Source organism: Marmota flaviventris, chromosome 2, assembly GCF_047511675.1.
Source record: "Marmota flaviventris isolate mMarFla1 chromosome 2, mMarFla1.hap1, whole genome shotgun sequence".
NCBI classification, from domain to species: Eukaryota; Metazoa; Chordata; class Mammalia; order Rodentia; family Sciuridae; genus Marmota; species Marmota flaviventris.
Window position 1 is genome coordinate 91,114,648 of NC_092499.1, and position 17,546 is coordinate 91,132,193.

The window sequence follows — 17,546 nt, forward strand, 5'->3', positions numbered from 1 at the left end:
AAATAGAACTAATGCTTTGGTTCTACAAAGGTAGTCTTCTGTTGTGTTTTTTGTTCTCTCATGTTCAAACAGTTAGAATGTTTTGTTCCTTCTGGGAATTCTGGATTTTCCTGGTATGTCACAGATAGAAACCTTGTCAGGCCCATTGCACACAGATGGACAGATTGTGCTCAGACAGAGGGATGGATAGAGAGGGGCTCTTGTCTGTTTCAGCCCATGGGAGCCACCTGGAGGACAGGCACCTTTTTCTAAATGGTCCAACTGGAGGGGGCATTTGTCTGTAGTTTCTCAGGCAGTAGGTGGCTTTTTTAAAAGTCACACAGATACCTAATGTGTATAAGCTAGTGCAGAACCCTAATGTTTGTTCCTCCTCTGAAGCTCATAATGGACTAGAATGTTCTCTAGGAAAGTCACTTCTTAGAAGATGGTAAGACAACAGTCAGGCCCTAACTCCTTCTGACTCAGTCCTAAGGTTTTGACCCCTCACCCTAACATTTCACAGGCAGGACAGTCCCAGAACAGATATCTCTCCATCCCTATCCCAGCCCTCAGGGCAGGACAGATGCTCCCCTTTCTAGATAGGCTCCACAGCATGAGAACTTTTTCACTTTGCTCAAGGCCCTGTTCAAAGGTGAGAAAGTGAAGCTGGTGCGGCTGCGGAACCCCTGGGGCCAGGTAGAGTGGAATGGCTCTTGGAGTGATGGGTAAGTGAGGGGACCCATGGAAGACGGCAACAGGGTCTGGGAAAGGCTGGACTGGGAACTGAGCCATGAGAGTATTATGATTGCTGGGTGTAATATCACCCTCAAAACCAATGACCATCATTCAGAGAAGAAGGTGCAGATGTGGGCTTCAGGGAAGGACTGGGAGTAAAGCAGGGATGCCAGGGACACAGAGAAGTTGCTGATGGTCAGTAGACTGGAAAGGAAGGCTTCCAGAAAGCTTGGGCCAGGCCCAGGCAGGAATGGAGTCTTAAGTCAGGGGTATGGACTGGATAAGTGATTTCCCTTCTTGTCTCTTTGTCCTATCTGTAAAATGGAAACATTCGTGGATGTTATAAGAAGTAAATGTGACAGTTTCTGGAACATGCTTACCTAGTGCTGAAACTTTTTCCCCCCTCCCTTTCTGTCACCATACAAAGGTACACAATCCCCTCTGAAAGAATTTTACTGTTTATCACTTAAAGGAATAAACTAGGGGCATCAAAAATAGAAAATATGGAAAAGTTATTATGTGAAGGATACAAAACATTTACAACACCTCTACAGTTCCACTCAGTCACTGGTTCAGGGTTGTCTCTGCTGAATGGCAGGTGGCCTCTTGAGTTCTCTTTTTATTCCTAGGAGGTGATAGCAGGACTCAGTAGCTAAGAACCAAACCCAGGTCCTGTGGGGCCCTGTGCTTATGTACCTAACACCTTTTATCCCATTGCACTGCAATTAACTGTTTATTCCAGTTATTCATTCCTTTAGCAAATGTTTGTTGAACACCAACTATAAATAGGAGGCACAGATGTAGGCACTGGAGATATTCTGTGAGCAGGCAGCCTCTCTTGATAGTCTGTGATAAGTTGTTGACTTTATGTTCTTCCTTTCTCCTATACACATTCACATGCATTGCTTCATTTGTCCATGTGACAAATCCTTACTCCTTGGTAATATCTGCCAGGCCCCGTGATACTGTCCTACTGTTTTTTGGATGGCCTTGCCCATCCAAAAAAGAGACAGACATGCTACTAATAAATTGAGACCATTGCTGTGGTAAGGATCACAAAGAGGGAGCCCTTGGCTAGTTTGGGTTGGATGGGAAATGTAGACATGCTTGGAGGGAGTGATTATGAATGGGGCTTTCTACTCTGGAAAGTCCCTCGATACCCCATCGTTGTCTACTCCACTGGCCTGTGCTTTTCAGCCTCAGTTTGATGTCCAGACTTCATTCACTTCCTGCTGAACTCTCCATTGCTGGCAAGTGGGGCCCAGCCCTTGGTCACTCAAGGAGACTCCTCCAGCCCATGTCCCTTCTTCTGGCCTCAGGAATCTCCATTTCTCCTTCAGTAATTTTGGACTCTAAGCATTTCCAGAACCCAATTTAGCTTAATTCTTCTCAGTAAGCCTAAAACACAAATGTGCTTTTTTAATTTTTTTCCTCCCACTTGCAGTGAGAGTCTGTATAAAAAACTTCCCAGCCTCAGAAACACGATAGTAGGATGTTTCCTGACAGGAGAGGGGGAAAAAAAGATATTTCCATGCTTGGTCTTTTTCTTAGTAGCTCGGTTTCTTATATAGCATCGCGTGATTTCGTCTACTCAGCCTGTAAGATGATAATGTAATCATTTCCCTTTGGCACTTGAGGAAACAGAACCTGATGAGAGTTGAATGACTTGCCCAAGGTTACACAGCTAGGTCTGTTATTAAAGGAGAATCTCAGTTTGTCTATTTGCAGAGTCCAGCTCTTTTTTTTTGACAGATTAATTATTTTATTTTTATGTGATACTAAGGATCAAATCCACTGTTTCACATATGCTAGGCAAGTGCTTTTCCACTGAGCTATAGCCCTAGCCACACCCCCAAGAGTTTAGCTCTTATCTTTAAAGTGTGAAAAAATATTCAGCTAGAGAAGGCTACAGTTCATATACTCTTTAAAGAGTTTGGTCTTCATCTTGAGGATAGCAGGAAGAAATTATAGTTTTTCACTGGGGGTGACAGGTCAGACCAGCATTTTCATGGCTCACATTGGCTACAATTTGGAGATAGGCTGCTACTTCAACTTTCTATTTCTCTGATATCTCCTGTCCCAACACACCTCAGGCCTTTCCCTTCTTTCTCCTTCCACAATACCTCCATTTCTCCACCAGTTGGAAGGATTGGAGCTTTGTGGACAAAGATGAGAAGGCCCGTCTGCAGCACCAGGTCACTGAGGATGGAGAGTTCTGGTGAGTCCAGGACCCAGAGGACCCAGAAGGGGTAAGGGACAGGGAAGGAGGGTCAAATATCAGACCTCAGTCCTTAGGCAGATGCTGTCGGATTTCAGTTCTTGGGTGATTGGGGCTCTGTTCTCTTCCTTCAGCTAGAGGGCCAGCAACAATGAGGTTCTGGTCACAGTAACCGCAATCAGGTCACAGTGATGACTGAGTCCAGGACCAGGGCAGCATAATGCAGATCTTGTTCCAGCCACACTTGTTCCTTGGCTTTAACATCACTCTCCTCTGAGCCTGGGAAGCTCTACTTGCCCTGATCCCTAATGCTACCTTCACCCTCACACAGATCATCTCTACTCAGCCTTCATGTCTCAGCTTAAAGGGAACTTTCTTCAGGGCTCTCTTAGTTCCTCCAGGACTGAGATTCATTTATTTGTAAGGCTTGTCACCCTTAAAATTGTTTGCTTAATTTTTCATCCTTTTCCAAAGGTTCTCTTTCCCCTGGGCCTGGTACTCTGCCTGGTGAGCTGTAGAGGGACACATGGGACATGACAAGCTTTTAGATAACTAATATTTCATCTAACTCCTCCATCAAGCATACATGAGTTTGAGTCATTACTAGAAGACTTGAGGATAATTTGGGGTAGACGCATTAAAACTGACATTGTACCCTAAAAAGAAAAGGCAGGCTTCTCCGGGACATTGATCAAGTTCCTCTGAACTAATTTATTGTCCTGTGTCAGCTTGGAGTCTTCCCATTCCCAGCTTCTTCTGACCTATTCTTATATGGATATCTCTTCTTTCAACCCATCAGGATGTCATATGAGGATTTCATCTACCATTTTACAAAGCTGGAGATTTGCAACCTCACAGCTGATGCCCTGGAGTCTGACAAGCTTCAGACCTGGACAGTGTCCGTGAATGAGGGCCGCTGGGTGAGGGGATGCTCTGCTGGAGGCTGCCGCAACTTTCCAGGTGGGAGATACTCTTGATGGGGGAAGGGTCCAAGCAGAACAAGTTCCAGGTAGAATCATATCAGTGATTATTTTCTGAGTCTCTGCAAAGCTCCAGACGTCTATTATCTTATGAAATCCTGTTTATATTACTGAGAAGGAAACTGCCATGCTGTGGAGTTTGCAAGGGAGCTGGTAATAACATTTAAGCAGGAAACTGTCAGAACAATACTGTGTTGGTCATGTTGAGGATACTAGTGGAGAACAAAGTTAGTAGCTACTGTGGTTGTTCAAATCAGAACAACCACAGTAGCTACTAACTTAAGGCCTGGAACCAAGTCAGTAGCTGCAGAGATGGAGGGGAGAAGGCAGATTTAGGGGAACGTATATTAGGTAATTTAGGGAGGGAAGAATGAAAAATGATGTCAAGATGTCCAGAGCAGGTTTGGGAGTATAGCTCAGTGATAGAGCCCTTACCTAGCATATGAGGCCCTGGGTTTGATTCCCCAGTACTGTAAAGAAAAAAGGGTGCTGGGCATGGTGCACTCACCTGTAATCCCAGAAACTCAAGAGGCTGAGGCAGGAGGATCACAAATTCAAAGCCAGCCTTAGTAACTTAGTGAAGCCCTAAGCAATTCAGCGAGACCCTGTCTCTAAATAAAATATAAAAAAGAGGTTGGGGATGTGGCTCATTGGTTAAGAGCCCCTGAGTTCAATCCCCAGTAAAAAGGGGGGAAAAAAGAAAGAGAAAGAAAGGAAGGTAGATTGGTTGGTTGATTCCCAGTGTAGGGACCTGAGCAGATGATGTCAACATTGCAATATAAGACAATAGAAGACACACTGAGGGGGAAAAAATATCAGCATGTTGTTTGTTTTAGATGGATTGGTTGTGAGGTTATGAGAAGAGGACTTTAATTTGGGACATGGCAAGTTTGAGGTCCCTATCCAATATTCAGATGAAGATTTGTATTGGGCTAGGGATATAGTTCAGTTGGTAGAGTGCTTGCCTTACATGCCCAAGGCCCTGCCTGGGTTCAATCCCCAGCGCCACAAAAATAAATAAATAAATAAATTTTATTAGAGAATTACATGATAAGAACTCTTAAATGTTTGAGGAAGGAAGGGAGAGAGAAAAGGAAGGAAAGAAGAGAGTCAGAAGAGAGACTGGCTCAGGTGCCATCAGTGTAGAAGGAACAATTAAAAAGTGGAATTGGGGAAGATTGCCTAGGGAGACAGGAGATGAGAGGAGAGGTCTAGAACTAGATCCCAGGGCTCAACAACATTTGTGGTGCAGATAAGGAAAGCAAAGCCATCAGCAAAGACTGAAAATCAGAGTTCAGAGAAAAAGAGAAACTACACATCCAATCAGTGTGGTTCCATCTGATAAAAGTAGAGACTCCACCCACCAAATATTTAGACAAATACTTAAATCATGTTTTCAACAAATATTTATTAAGCACCTAGATGCAGGGCATATTAGGGTCCTCTGGAGAAAAAGAACCAATAGAATAGGTGATAGACAGATGGATGGATGGATAGACAGAGGATTTATTAGGGGAATTGGCTTACATGATAATAAAAGCTGAGAAGTCCCACAACATGCCATATGCAAGCTGGAGACCCTTGGATGCCAGTAAGTGTGGTCCAGTCCAAGTTGGAAGGCCCGAGAAGCAGGGAAGTTGGTGGTATAATTTTCTGTCCAAGGTCAAAGAAGGGAACTGGCAGGGGGAGTGGTGATGATACTGGTATAAGTCTTGGAGCCCAGAGGTCAGAGAGCCTGGAATTATGATGTCTAAGGACAGGAGAGTATCCCAACTAGAGAGAGGGAGAGAGAATTCTTTTCTTGCCATATTCTTGTCCTATCTAGGCCCCCAGCTGATCAGAGGGTGCCCACCCCACTTAGTCTACCAACACACAGCCAATTCCTTCTGTTAACACTCACAGACACACTCAGAAATAATGTTTTACCAATTCTCTAGATGTTCTTTAATCTAGTTGGCACCTTAAATTTATCATCACATGGTGGATACAGATGAATAAGGTGTCTGTCTCATTTTTCCTCCTGCCCTTTCTCTAAGAGGCAGATCTGAATATACATTTCTTTTCTGGGGGACATAGACACTTTCTGGACCAACCCACAGTACCGCCTGAAGCTCCTGGAGGAGGACGATGACCCTGATGACTCTGAAGTGATCTGCAGCTTCCTGGTGGCCCTGATGCAGAAGAACAGGCGGAAGGACCGGAAACTGGGGGCCAATCTCTTCACCATTGGCTTCGCCATCTACGAGGTATGCAATCCCTGACCAGCTCCAGTCCAGGAAACACCTTTGTAGCAAGAAGGATTTGGGGGACAAAAGGGTCCTCTAGCTTCCCTAATACGGAGTGAACCCCAGAACTCCTGTTATCAAGCTCACTTGTGTTTGTTAACAAGCAGGAAATTCCAGGGGGTGCCGTAGAGAGGAGCTGGGTCTGGCAGGCTGGCCTGCTTCACGAGGAGTCATATTCTGCATTTCTGTCATTGCTGGCCTTCCCTTCTGCCAACTATTTATCCTCATTCAGATCTGATATGTCTTTCTTTCCTGTTTCTCCTCAAGGTTCCCAAAGAGGTATAGCAGTGGCAGCGCCAGCAGTTGTGTGCAGCATTCCCTGGGGGTCCTGAGTCTGTCTGTGGCTCACCGAGACGCTTCCTGGTGGGGTTTGTGGGCAGAACTATGATAGGAGAGGGCCCTGCCTACCTTATTTCATCTGCAGAGAAAGTGCTTCAGGATACTGCACCCCCAAGATGTGCACTTTCTCCCTCTTACCATACACCTTCACATACTCATACCCATGCAACTACACACCCACAAGCAGAGTCACACAGACATGTTCTGAGGGGTTGGATGGAGGAATCACCTCCCTCAGAACCCAGCCAAGGCCCCTCTGCTTCTTTGGGGTCCTTCCCAGCCTGAGGGGATTTGGAGCAGACAAGCAGCAGTTCTGGTAAGTGGCCCTGTGTGTGGGAACAATAGACTTGACCTTCACTTCTGAATCACCACAAAAAAGGAAGAGGAAGTGAGGTAGGGAGCTCCAGTGATGTTAAGCTATTTGAGGCCTTGGGAATTGGAAGTAGGTAGGGGGAGACTGTGAATGGGTGACCACAGAGTTGGGAAGGGACCTCTGGAGTGAACTGTGAACCAGATAAGACAGCCCTCCCAAGAGGCTCAGGTTCCACAGGCTCTTCTATCCCCCAGATGCATGGGAACAAGCAGCACCTGCAGAAGGACTTCTTCCTCTATAACGCCTCCAAGGCCAGGAGCAAAACCTACATTAACATGCGGGAGGTGTCCCAGCGCTTCCGCCTGCCTCCCAGCGAGTATGTCATTGTGCCCTCCACCTATGAGCCCCATCAGGAGGGGGAATTCATCCTCCGGGTCTTCTCTGAAAAGCGGAATCTATCTGAGTGAGTAACAACCTGACTATCCCCTCCTATCCCTAAAAGCTTACATGGCTCATTCCACATAATGGAGGCAGGAAGCAATTGGATTGTTTTATTCAAGGTTCCCTGGGACATATTGGCCAGTCTGCATCTCTTTCCCACTCCTACGTCACTTCTCCCTCATTTGTTGGTTCATTCATCTTGCAGATATTTACTGAGTACCTACTGTGTCTCTGGTCTTCTAGGCATTAGGGATAGAGAAGTGAATTAAACAGAAAGAAATCCCCGCTTTCATGAAATTTTAACAGCTGGTGTGAAAAAAACAATGGATAGGAAATAACAACCACAACAATAACAAATGTGTATATATATATATATATATATATATATATATATATATATATATAAAATATACACACACTGTAGTATGCTAGATTTGGGAGTTGATAAAGGAATAAAAACAAAATAAAGAAGAGGTATAGGAAATGTTGGAGATGATTGAAATTTTAGGTTAGTGTAGCAAGGGAAGCTAGTAAGGCCAATCCTATCCTTGCCCACCACGGATATGTTGATAATCCCTGCCGTACTCTGATCTATATCCCTGGAAGTGCAAGATCCATGGGGAGGTAGCTGTGTCATGCCTTTAGGGAGCTCTGGACAATACCAACAAGAAGCCATGTGGTTGGGCTTGGCTATTGGGGATGGTGCCTACATGGGGCTGGTTCCTGGGGTAGAGGTTTAGCTCTAGGAGTTCTCTTAAGTTTAGTCCCAGTTTGGCACCAAGAAGCCTTATGACCTGAGCAAATCCCCCATCTGCTTCCTGCTTGCTCCTGGTGACACTGAAAACCATGTTTGTGTTTCTTACAGGGAAGTCGAAAATACAATCTCCGTGGATCGGCCAGTGGTGAGTGGATTAGCCCTCATGTGTGACAAGGGTCAGAAGGTCAGCTTCCCCAGTTCAGGCAGGGAACAGGTTGGGATAGAGGGGTGAGTGGGTATTGGCAGAGGGGATTGTTACAGCAACTTCTAGTAGGCATGGCCAGAAGTAATGGGTCTCATAGTCCTAAGGCCATTTAGTTAGTTCAGGGACTGGGAAATGTGGAAAAGGGGAGTAGTTTGAACAATTAGAGGAAGGAAACAAGGCCATAGGAAAGGATGACAACAAGAACTGCAGCCAATGTTGGATTATGAAGTTGGAAAACAATGGATTTCTTGCATAGAGGAAAGGAAATGCACCACCTCTGGACCCAGTTTCAAAACCTGGATCCTTCAGATCTATTGCCTGGGTGACCTGACCTGGACAATTATAGAACCCCTATGACTCAGTTTCCTACTCTGAAAATTGGGGATAATGATAATGATTGCCTGGCAATGCTTTTGTGGGGTTTAAATCAATAAGATCATGTGTGAAATGTCTGGTACAACATGGACACTCAAATGGAGGTTATTATTCACGTTTTACGACTTGTAAAGTACTTTTCTATATGGTATCTCACTTAATCCTTGCAAATTTTCTGAGAAGTAGATGAGGTTATTATCTCTGCCTTTGAATCAAGGAAGCAGAGGCTCAGTAGGGTTAAATGACTTCCTTGCATTCATGGAGTTCATAATTGACAGGCAGGACTAGAACTCAATTCCAGAATCTGACTCCAGATTTAGGTCCCCCCACCTCCTTGCTGAAGCAGGCCCCTAGGGCTAAGAACCCTAACACCAGAAGCACAGAGTTGCTGTGCCTTAGAATCTCCATACTGAAGAAAATCCTGTCTGCCTTGGGGCTTTGGGCTCTGGTTAGAAAGTCGTCTTGTGCCCAGTGGGTGTGACATGAGCCAATAGGAGGACAAATGACCACTGAACTGTCTTCCTGGTCGGGAGGGTCAAGATTCTGACCCTATGCTAGTGCTCAGATTTTCAGAATCATGACAGATATTTGGTTTTAGAATAAATATGCATTTGGTACTATTATTATTCTTCAGACACTTATAATCAATGTACAGGATTTATTAGAAGTTGTACATTCAAATTCTTATGGGAGTTGGCATGTCACCTAACTGAAATAGAACAAGCAGGTGTAGGGGTTTGGTTGTCTCTAATACTGCCATATTTGTCTGCAGTTCTCACATATCACTTGGCTTCAGTGTTGGAGGGACAACTGGAGTGGCAGCAACTATGGCAATCTGGAGGCTGCAGAGAACAGCCACTCTTAGCTCAGCTAATTATTACCATAGGGAATTCCAGGCCCAGTATAGCCCACTAGACCTTCTAATTTTACAAAAGAAGCCCCAAACTTGAATTTCAAATCTCCATACATTAAATGTTTTCTCCAAAGTTAAAAAGATTTTTTTCTGTCATTCAAAATCATTTATAAGTCAGTTTGAGTGAGTCACATTTTTAGTGTTTTAGTAACCAATCTTATCCCCTGACCCCAAGATTGAACCCAGGGGCACTCTACCACGGAGCTGCATCCCCAGTCCTTTTTATTTTTTATTTTGAAAAAGGGTTTCACTAAATTGCACAGGCTGACCTTGAACTCAGAATCCTCCTGCCTCAGCCTCCTGAGTCACTGGGATTATAGGTGTGTGCTACCATGATCAGCTACCAAATTCATTTAAAAAAGCCAGAAGGTCCCTTCCCCTGACCTTATTCAACAATAGTGGATTATTAAAACAAAGCTAGAGCAGCCACATCTCTAGACATAGATGTGGAAAAAGAATTCTCTCCTCCCTTCACCTATTTTTCCTTTTTGACACAAAGTAATCCAGATATCTGGACCCCAGAGCCTTACCCCAAGTATGGATCAGGATGCAGGGAAGCCCAATGCCACCAGCCATTCTGGCAACTTGCTTTTCACTTATTCTGCATTTACTATTTCCTTTTCTTATGCAGAAAAAGAAAAAAACCAAGGTGGGTGTAACGGGGTGAGTGGGTAGAGAGTTGTGTGTGTGCATGCGTGTGCATGCTCTTATGATGCATGCGCCAGACTAGCCTCTTCCTCTCCCTCCTTCCCTGTGCCCCTACTGGGATCTTGAGTGTGTAATAGTGACAGCTGATACTTGCTGAGGAGACACTGTGCTGGGTGCATTCCATGGATTAACTCAATCCTTACAACCACCTTATGAGATTGGCACCATTATTATCCCTATTTTTAGAGGGGAAGAAAAGGTACAGACAAACTAATTTGCCCAGGGTCATACAGCCAAGAAGAGGCAGAGCTAGCTTTGGAGTCCAGTGGTCTGGCTCCACCTGTGCCCTGAACCACCCACCACAGGCCATCAGACAAGGTTTGGTGCTAGTATTTATGGGGATGCTAGTGGGTCCATCACAGGGTTTCTCCAACTATAGTGACTGGCCCAGACCAGAACCAACAGTCACCAAGCACTGTGCTGGTGGTAAAATTAGTTTCTTTTATATCTTTATTTTTATTTATTTATTCATTTTTATGTGGTGCTGGGGATCGAACCCAGGGCCTCATGCATTCAAGGCAAGCGCTCTACCACTGAGCTACAGCCCCAGCCCCTAAAATTAGGTTTTTGATTTTTTATTTATAACAATATTTAAACAGTGGGTGCTGTTTTTATTCCCCTTTTACAGGTGAGGGTACAGGTTCAGACAAGTAAGGTGACTTGTCCCCAAATAAACACATAATGAGTGGGGGAACTAGAACTGGAGACTACACCTAAGGCCTGTTTCTTGCCCTCGCTTCTCTGGTGCCAGCCTCTTATACTCAACGTCTGTGTTGTCTAAACACACATTATTTGGGCCTGGATTCATGTTTCTGGCAGGGATGTTCCATGGCTGCATCATGTCTCCTGGCATTTATCCCTTTTCGGATTGTAACTTCCACTTGTCTTTGGATCCCTGCAAGCTTCAATTGCTTGGACAAGGCCCCTTTCTTAAAAGAACAAGCCAGGGCCTTCAGAGCCTGTTGGGTGCTGAAGCTGTGGGAACTGTAGTTGTAGGCCTGCCCACTTGACAAGCAGCATGAAAAGACAATGGGGCAGAGGTGGGTCAGGTTGCTTTTCTGCTCTGAGAATCTGCTTACTTTATTGTTTTCTGCACTCAGCCCCCAAACCCTATAGTTAAGTCTTTCCCAGACTTTGCCTATGGGTGCAATATCTTCCACCTATGTTGGCATGACATGGCAGCTGCTCTCCAACCCTTTGCATATTCTTTTGCATGAGCATATCTTAAAAATATCCCTTATATTTTTGTAGCATTTTTTGAGAGAGAGAGAGAGAGAGAGAGAGAGAGAGAGAGAGAGAGAGAGAGAGAGAGAATTTTTTAATATTTATTTTTTAGTTTTCGGTGGACACAACATCTTTTTTATTTTTATGTGGTGCTGAGGATCGAACCCAGCACCGCGCACATGCCATGTGGCTCAAGCCACATCCCCAGCCCCATTTTGTAGCATTTTTAATATTTTTGCAGTATAAAGTATAATTTTACATGCAGTATAACTTACATTCTCTTTGATCTCCACAAAAGCCCTGTCAGGAGAAAAGCCCAGGTTTTACTATCCCCATTAATAGATGAGTAAACAGGCCAGTGAAAGTATTTCTTATGTGAGGGACAGGGCTAGTTGGTGTTTTGATCATGCCTTGACCACACCATTAATCATTCTTTCAGTCTACACTCTACAAAGTCCCAGAGGTTGATGGGAGGTTCCTCAGTAGCCACCATGGTGATGTGGGTATGGAGGAAAAGGAGCTGTCCTCGTTAACTAGAGAAGCTCTGTGTGTGTGTGTGTGTGTGTGTGTGTGTGTGTGTGTGTGTGTGTTTTACTGGGGATTGAACTCAGGGTGCTGTACCACTGAGCTACAATCCCTGCTCTTTTTGAGACAGGGTTTCTTTAAGTTGTTGAAGCTGGCTTCAAACTTACCATCCTTCTGCCTCAGCCTCTCCAGTAGCTGGGATTATAGGCATGCACTACTGTGGCCAGCTGGAACTTTTATTAAGACTTTATTTATACAGGACTTCTGGGGGAAATTGAATTTGAAGTTATTTCCATTTGGGGAAAAAAGTCTAAAATATTTGAAAATCACTTCCCTAGATCATGCTGTTATAACATTGGTAGCATTTTCACATGTACTTACCTTGTTGCACCTTTGTACTACCATGAGAGATGGGGTGGGTATTAAAAAATGAAGATCTGAGGTCCACAGAGGCCTGGCAACTTTTCCCTAGTCGCACAGCTTATTGGCGGCAGAGATGGAGCTTGAACTGAGGTTCAGGAGCTCCTGACCCTGATCTTTTCTTCTCACTGAAAAAAGCTGCTCCGGGGGGAGGTTGCCTAAATGTGCCTGCTCAGCCTGTAATCCTTGCTTCCTTCCTGCCCCTCCCCACTTCCCTCCTCTCTCCAGCCCATCATCTTCGTTTCAGACAGAGCAAACAGCAACAAGGAGCTGGGTGTGGACCAGGAGTCAGAGGAGGGCAAAGACAAAACAAGCCCTGATAAGCAAGAGAAATCCCCACAGGTTTCTGAGCATGTGGCATGAATGGGGTCGCTAGAACACAACAGGGGTCCTCCTATGCTTTGGGGGGACATGGGGGCTGGAAGGGTTTCCAGGGGGTGTCTTTTTAACATCTAATGTTTGGATTTGTCCCACTGACCTTTTCTCTCAGCAAGTTCCCCTAAAATTTGGGATGATATTTGGGTGAATGTCTTGGGGTTTATTGCCACATGAAACTAGTCCTAGGACTGGAATTACAGTCTGAGCCTCCCCACTGGAGATTATCCAGCCAGGACAATAACAGACGGTAGAGGAAAAGACCGAGTAAGACAGAATCAGATTGAGAGTTGAGACTGAACAACTTCTGTCTTTAGTCTTTGAATCCTGACAAGAGGGGGATACAGTAGTAGAAAGGTAGGGGAACTGATATCAGAAATGGAGTCCTCTACAACTCAGGGGAGGGTTCTACTGGAGTAGGGAGAGGTGGCCATATAAGCCTTAGTGGAGGTGAGGCTAAAGGGCAGAAGTCCCCAGAAAAATCCACAGCCGAGTTCTCTTATCCTGGAGCAGCAGCAACACAGTGGAATGGGGAGGAGGGGATCCTTTGAGACTGAGGCAGCTGGAAGAATTTTGACCTGCTTGGGGCCTATTTGATTGAAATATTCGGGCTCAAAACAGTAGAGAAGGCTTTAGCTTGGGGGTCGGGTGGGATCAGTGGGGCTGTCTACATGTCAGCATTACTAGTGTGTCTTTTGGCTGGAGGTGTCCGGGCTAGCAAGGTATGGAGTGAAGAGCCACTAAGGCCTAGATAATTCTCACTCCAGCTTACTATGTTCAACTAAGAAGAGCATTAGCCCTGTGCCCAGCTCCAGCTGCCACCTATGGCTGTTTTGGGCACTCCAGCTCCTTTGGCCAAAAGCAGCTTTCCTCAAAATTCATCCATCCATCCCTGATTCCTGTGAACCAGTTTTCCTTTGTTTTCTACAGCCATGGCCTGGCAATACAGACTATGAAAGTGAGGAACAGCAGCAATTTCGCAGCATTTTCAAGCAGATAGCTGGTGATGTAAGTACTTCCAACCCTAAGACTCCCACAGGAGCTTGCTTTTCTACTTGATTGACTGTTCAAATTACCATTCTTTCATTATTGTTAAGTAGACATCATTTTGGATTTTGGGCATGAATGTATGCAGACAGAAACCTACAAGTCCTTGAGTTTTGGACTGACACATCCACTGGGGAGCTCAGAGGCCTTTGTCCTATGTGTTAGCTGCCCACTGGTCTATACAGCTAAGGGTGCATTGTCTGTCCCCATCTTCCTCAGAAGAGCCTCAGCTTCCCATAACAGAATCGAAACAGGGATTTCACAAAAGCGAATAGCTGGGATTTATTTTGCAGTCTCTGCTCTATCAGCTGCTTTACTCTTGAACCAGGACTCTTCTCCTTTTCTCCTCAGGACATGGAGATCTGTGCAGATGAACTCAAGAATGTCCTTAACACAGTTGTGAACAAGCGTGAGCTACTCAAACTAGGTGTGGGGGAGGGGCAGGGGCTCAGTTGTCTGAAAGTGGTTCCTCATTCTTCTCCATGCCCCCAGACAAGGATCTGAAGACACAAGGGTTCACGCTGGAGTCTTGCCGTAGCATGATTGCTCTCATGGATGTATCCTTCCTGTCAACCCTTCCCAACCCTTTGGTGTCTGCCCACAGGAGCCAGGAAAACCAGGGATGCCTAGTCAGGCAGAGGGCCCAAATTTGGGCCCAGGGAAGGAGATTCTGACTCAACATCTGAAAGCGTTGTTTTGGTTTTTTTTGGACTCAGAACATCCTGTATACTGGTCTGAAAAGAATCAGAAGGACGGACACTGGGTTGTGGCTGGCCACATCCCCAGCTCTTAATTCAAGCCTGAGATCCTGCTTGAAATTCTATCTAAACATGAAGGATCCTTAGAGGGCAGGCTTGTTATGAAGCCTGCAGGAACTTTATTGGTGGTGGTGGTAGGGTGGTTAATAGCAGGATAGGGCAGCGGGTAGGGGAGTTCAGGTTGAGGCTTCCTATGGGGCTACCTTCCCTAGTCCCCTAGCCACACCCTCCCAGTCCAGGGGGATTTTGCTATGTGCCAGTAGCCCTGACCTTCCTCCTCCAGACAGATGGATCTGGGAGGCTGAACCTGCAAGAGTTCCATCATCTATGGAAGAAGATCAAGACCTGGCAGGTGTGATGAGAGCGTGAAGTGTGGAAATGAAAAAGAGGGTTGATTTAGGGATTGTGTGTGACCTTCCTCAAATTTTCTATTGCCAGAAAATCTTCAAACACTATGACACAGACCAGTCTGGCACCATCAATAGCTATGAGATGAGAAATGCTGTCAATGATGCAGGTGCTGGGAAGAAAGGGGGTGGCAGGCATGTGGACTTAACTGGTGGGTGTAGGAATGGGAGAGGGGACTAGGCTACTAGGACCCTACTAAAGAAAGGAAAGTTTCTCATTTCCATTTTTGAGGACAATATGCCTAAAGGGTTAGAGGAAATAGAATGGGGTCTAAGAATTCCAGTTTCACTTTTCTCCTCTATCCTGCCCCTTCACAGGATTCCACCTCAACAGCCAGCTCTATGACATCATTACCATGCGGTACGCAGACAAACGCATGAACATTGACTTCGACAGTTTCATCTGCTGCTTCGTCAGGCTGGAGGGCATGTTCAGTAAGTGGGGGCTGCCCTTCTGCTCTAGAGTACTTCCAGCCCCCTCCCACAGGATAGCTCTGGCAATAGGAAGCCAGATAATCTTCCAGTCTACTCTGTCCAGGCTGAACAAAGGCCAAAGCCTCTTTAGACCTAGAAAAGGAAGGCAAAGGAAGGGTTACTGGTGATGCTCTGCCTGCAGATAATCCTCTTAAAAACACGTGGTCCTCTTAAGAAAATTGAGTAGTGAAGTTGGAGTGAGCCTGTGTTTTCTTTTACACAGGAGCTTTTAATGCATTTGACAAGGATGGAGACGGTATCATCAAACTCAATGTTCTAGAGGTAAAGCATAACAGATGCAGCACACTGACCCTGCACCATAAAATTCAAGTTGGATGGGACTGGGGTTGTAGCTCAGTGGTAGAGTGCCTGCTTAGCACTTGTGAGGCCCTGGGTTTAATCCTCAGCACCCCATAAAAATAAAGGTATTGTGTCCATCTACAACTAAAAATATTCTTTAAATGTTTAAAAAAATTCAAGGTGGGCAGTTAATGAGGCAGAAATGGACCCACTCTGCTCCTCACTTCCAAATGGTAGTGGAGGGATGGGACAGGAAGGAAGTCTGGTGGGGAAGGTAGTCCACAGGACACATATACTTAGCAGAGGCTCACAAGGGGCCTCAGCTTCCCAAATAATTTTATGTTGGAAAACATGTTACCTTTCTGGTCTGTTCCTTTTCCCCCATCCCATAAGATTCCTAGGGCTGGGGTTTCCTTTTCTTGTCTACATTCTGATCTTGGGACTTCTTCTTTCAGTGGCTACAGCTCACTATGTATGCTTGAACCAGGCTGGCCTCATCCAAGGCCATGCAAGATCACTCAGGATTTCAATTTCACCCAATATAGCTAGAGTCATTTACCTCAAAGGATCCAGTAGCTACATCAGCATGCTTCCAGGCACCTCTTTGGTCTTGTTCCGCCTCCACTTTGCTCTATACTGTCTCGATCTGTCATGTCTAGCCTGACCCTTGGGAAAACAACTTTGTTCCTTTGCCACATGAAGGCAAGTGTCTGCCTCAGCTCTGAGGCAAATGCTACCCCCTTAGCTTGCACTAAGGCTTTTGCAGAAGCATCTGCCAGTTGCACTTGCCACTCACTCGTGCTGGAGCCCTCTCACCTTTATACTCTCCCATCCATAGGACAGTAACCAAATTTGCACTTGGGTCTGCCAGTTTAGAATGGGCCTCTCTGGGGTAAACTGATCCAGTGGAATAGGGTTGGATACTTTGGGTTTTCAGACACATGTTTGGCTGCATTCTGGAAAAAAAAAACAAAAACAACTGATCTAAATAAAGGCACGTGTACAGCTGGTTCCACTGTTTTGTTTTGTTGTGTGTAGACCAGCAGGGCTGAATGCATTCTAATTATGCCCTCAATCACCTACAGAAAGCCCTAGTCTCAGAATAGAAAATGGAAAAACAAACACAAAACCTCAAGCCCTACTTAAGTCATTGCTAGGCACAGTGGTGCACGCCTATAATCCCAGTGATTTGGGAGGCTGAGGCAAGACTGCAAGTTCAAAGCCAGCCTCAGCAACTTAGGCCCTATCTCAAAAAATAAAAAGCCTCGTGGTAAAGTGCCCCTTGCACTTTTTTTCATCCCCAGGGGGAAAAAAAAGTCACATATATTGCTTTTTTTGTTTTGTTACTAGGGATTGAACTTAGGGGCACTTTACCACTGAGCTACATCCCTGGCCTTTAAAAAAAAAAGTATTTTAGAGACAGAATCTCACTGAGTTGCTTAGTGCCTCACTAAGATGCTGAGGCTGGCTTTGAACTCTTGATCCTCCTGCCTCAGCCTCCCAAGCCACTAGGATTACAGGCATGAGCCCTTATGCCTGGCTATTAAAATTTCTTGAGCATAGGAATCATTCAGATAGTTCCTAATACATATAACGAAGAAGGGGAATAACTGCTGGAATATTGGACATAAAAAATAAAGAACATATTATGTAAAATTCTGGGGTGGGAACAGTGCTACAGCTTGAACTCAGGGCCTCATGCCCTACCACTGAACTGTATGTTGTACATAATTATGAAACCATATATTAAATGTAATTTTAATGTGAT

The 17,546-nt window shown here is 45.2% G+C and overlaps 2 protein-coding genes and 1 non-coding gene across 7 annotated transcripts in view; 1 reads left to right on the plus strand and 2 right to left on the minus strand.

Annotated features, from left to right (window-relative positions):
- The window catches only part of Capn3 (calpain 3), a 43,033-nt gene extending 26,244 nt beyond the window's left edge, over nt 1–16,789 (plus strand). The window contains exons 8-24 of one of the 3 annotated variants that reach the window (XM_027925239.3): nt 619–704; nt 2,855–2,932; nt 3,732–3,892; nt 5,989–6,158; nt 6,465–6,476; nt 7,104–7,312; nt 8,156–8,192; nt 10,172–10,189; nt 12,646–12,759; nt 13,723–13,800; nt 14,191–14,248; nt 14,332–14,396; nt 14,881–14,949; nt 15,036–15,114; nt 15,323–15,439; nt 15,702–15,760; nt 16,234–16,789. In XM_027925239.3, coding sequence (XP_027781040.2) covers nt 619–704; nt 2,855–2,932; nt 3,732–3,892; nt 5,989–6,158; nt 6,465–6,476; nt 7,104–7,312; nt 8,156–8,192; nt 10,172–10,189; nt 12,646–12,759; nt 13,723–13,800; nt 14,191–14,248; nt 14,332–14,396; nt 14,881–14,949; nt 15,036–15,114; nt 15,323–15,439; nt 15,702–15,760; nt 16,234–16,260 — 1,437 coding nt within the window. In that variant the 3' untranslated portion in view covers nt 16,261–16,789. Of the gene's footprint in view, nt 1–618; nt 705–2,854; nt 2,933–3,731; nt 3,893–5,988; nt 6,159–6,366; nt 7,313–8,155; nt 8,193–10,171; nt 10,190–12,645; nt 12,760–13,722; nt 13,801–14,190; nt 14,249–14,331; nt 14,397–14,880; nt 14,950–15,035; nt 15,115–15,322; nt 15,440–15,701; nt 15,761–16,233 lie in introns of those variants that run through there. The other 2 variants (XM_071608144.1, XM_071608145.1) reach the window with 2 other exon arrangements.
- Trnas-uga (transfer RNA serine (anticodon UGA)) lies at nt 10,725–10,797 on the minus strand. The gene has a single exon. It is a non-coding gene; the product is annotated as a tRNA-Ser (tRNA).
- Znf106 (zinc finger protein 106) overlaps nt 14,097–17,546 on the minus strand; it is a 72,831-nt gene continuing 69,381 nt past the window's right edge. For 2 of the 3 annotated variants that reach the window (XR_011706662.1, XR_011706660.1), the window contains exons 22-23: nt 16,595–16,734; nt 14,097–15,571 (exon numbers count right to left, since the gene is read on the minus strand). The gene's annotated coding sequence lies outside the window, so the exon portion shown is untranslated. The remainder of the gene's footprint in view (nt 15,572–16,594; nt 16,735–17,546) is intronic. The other variant, XR_011706661.1, reaches the window with a different exon arrangement.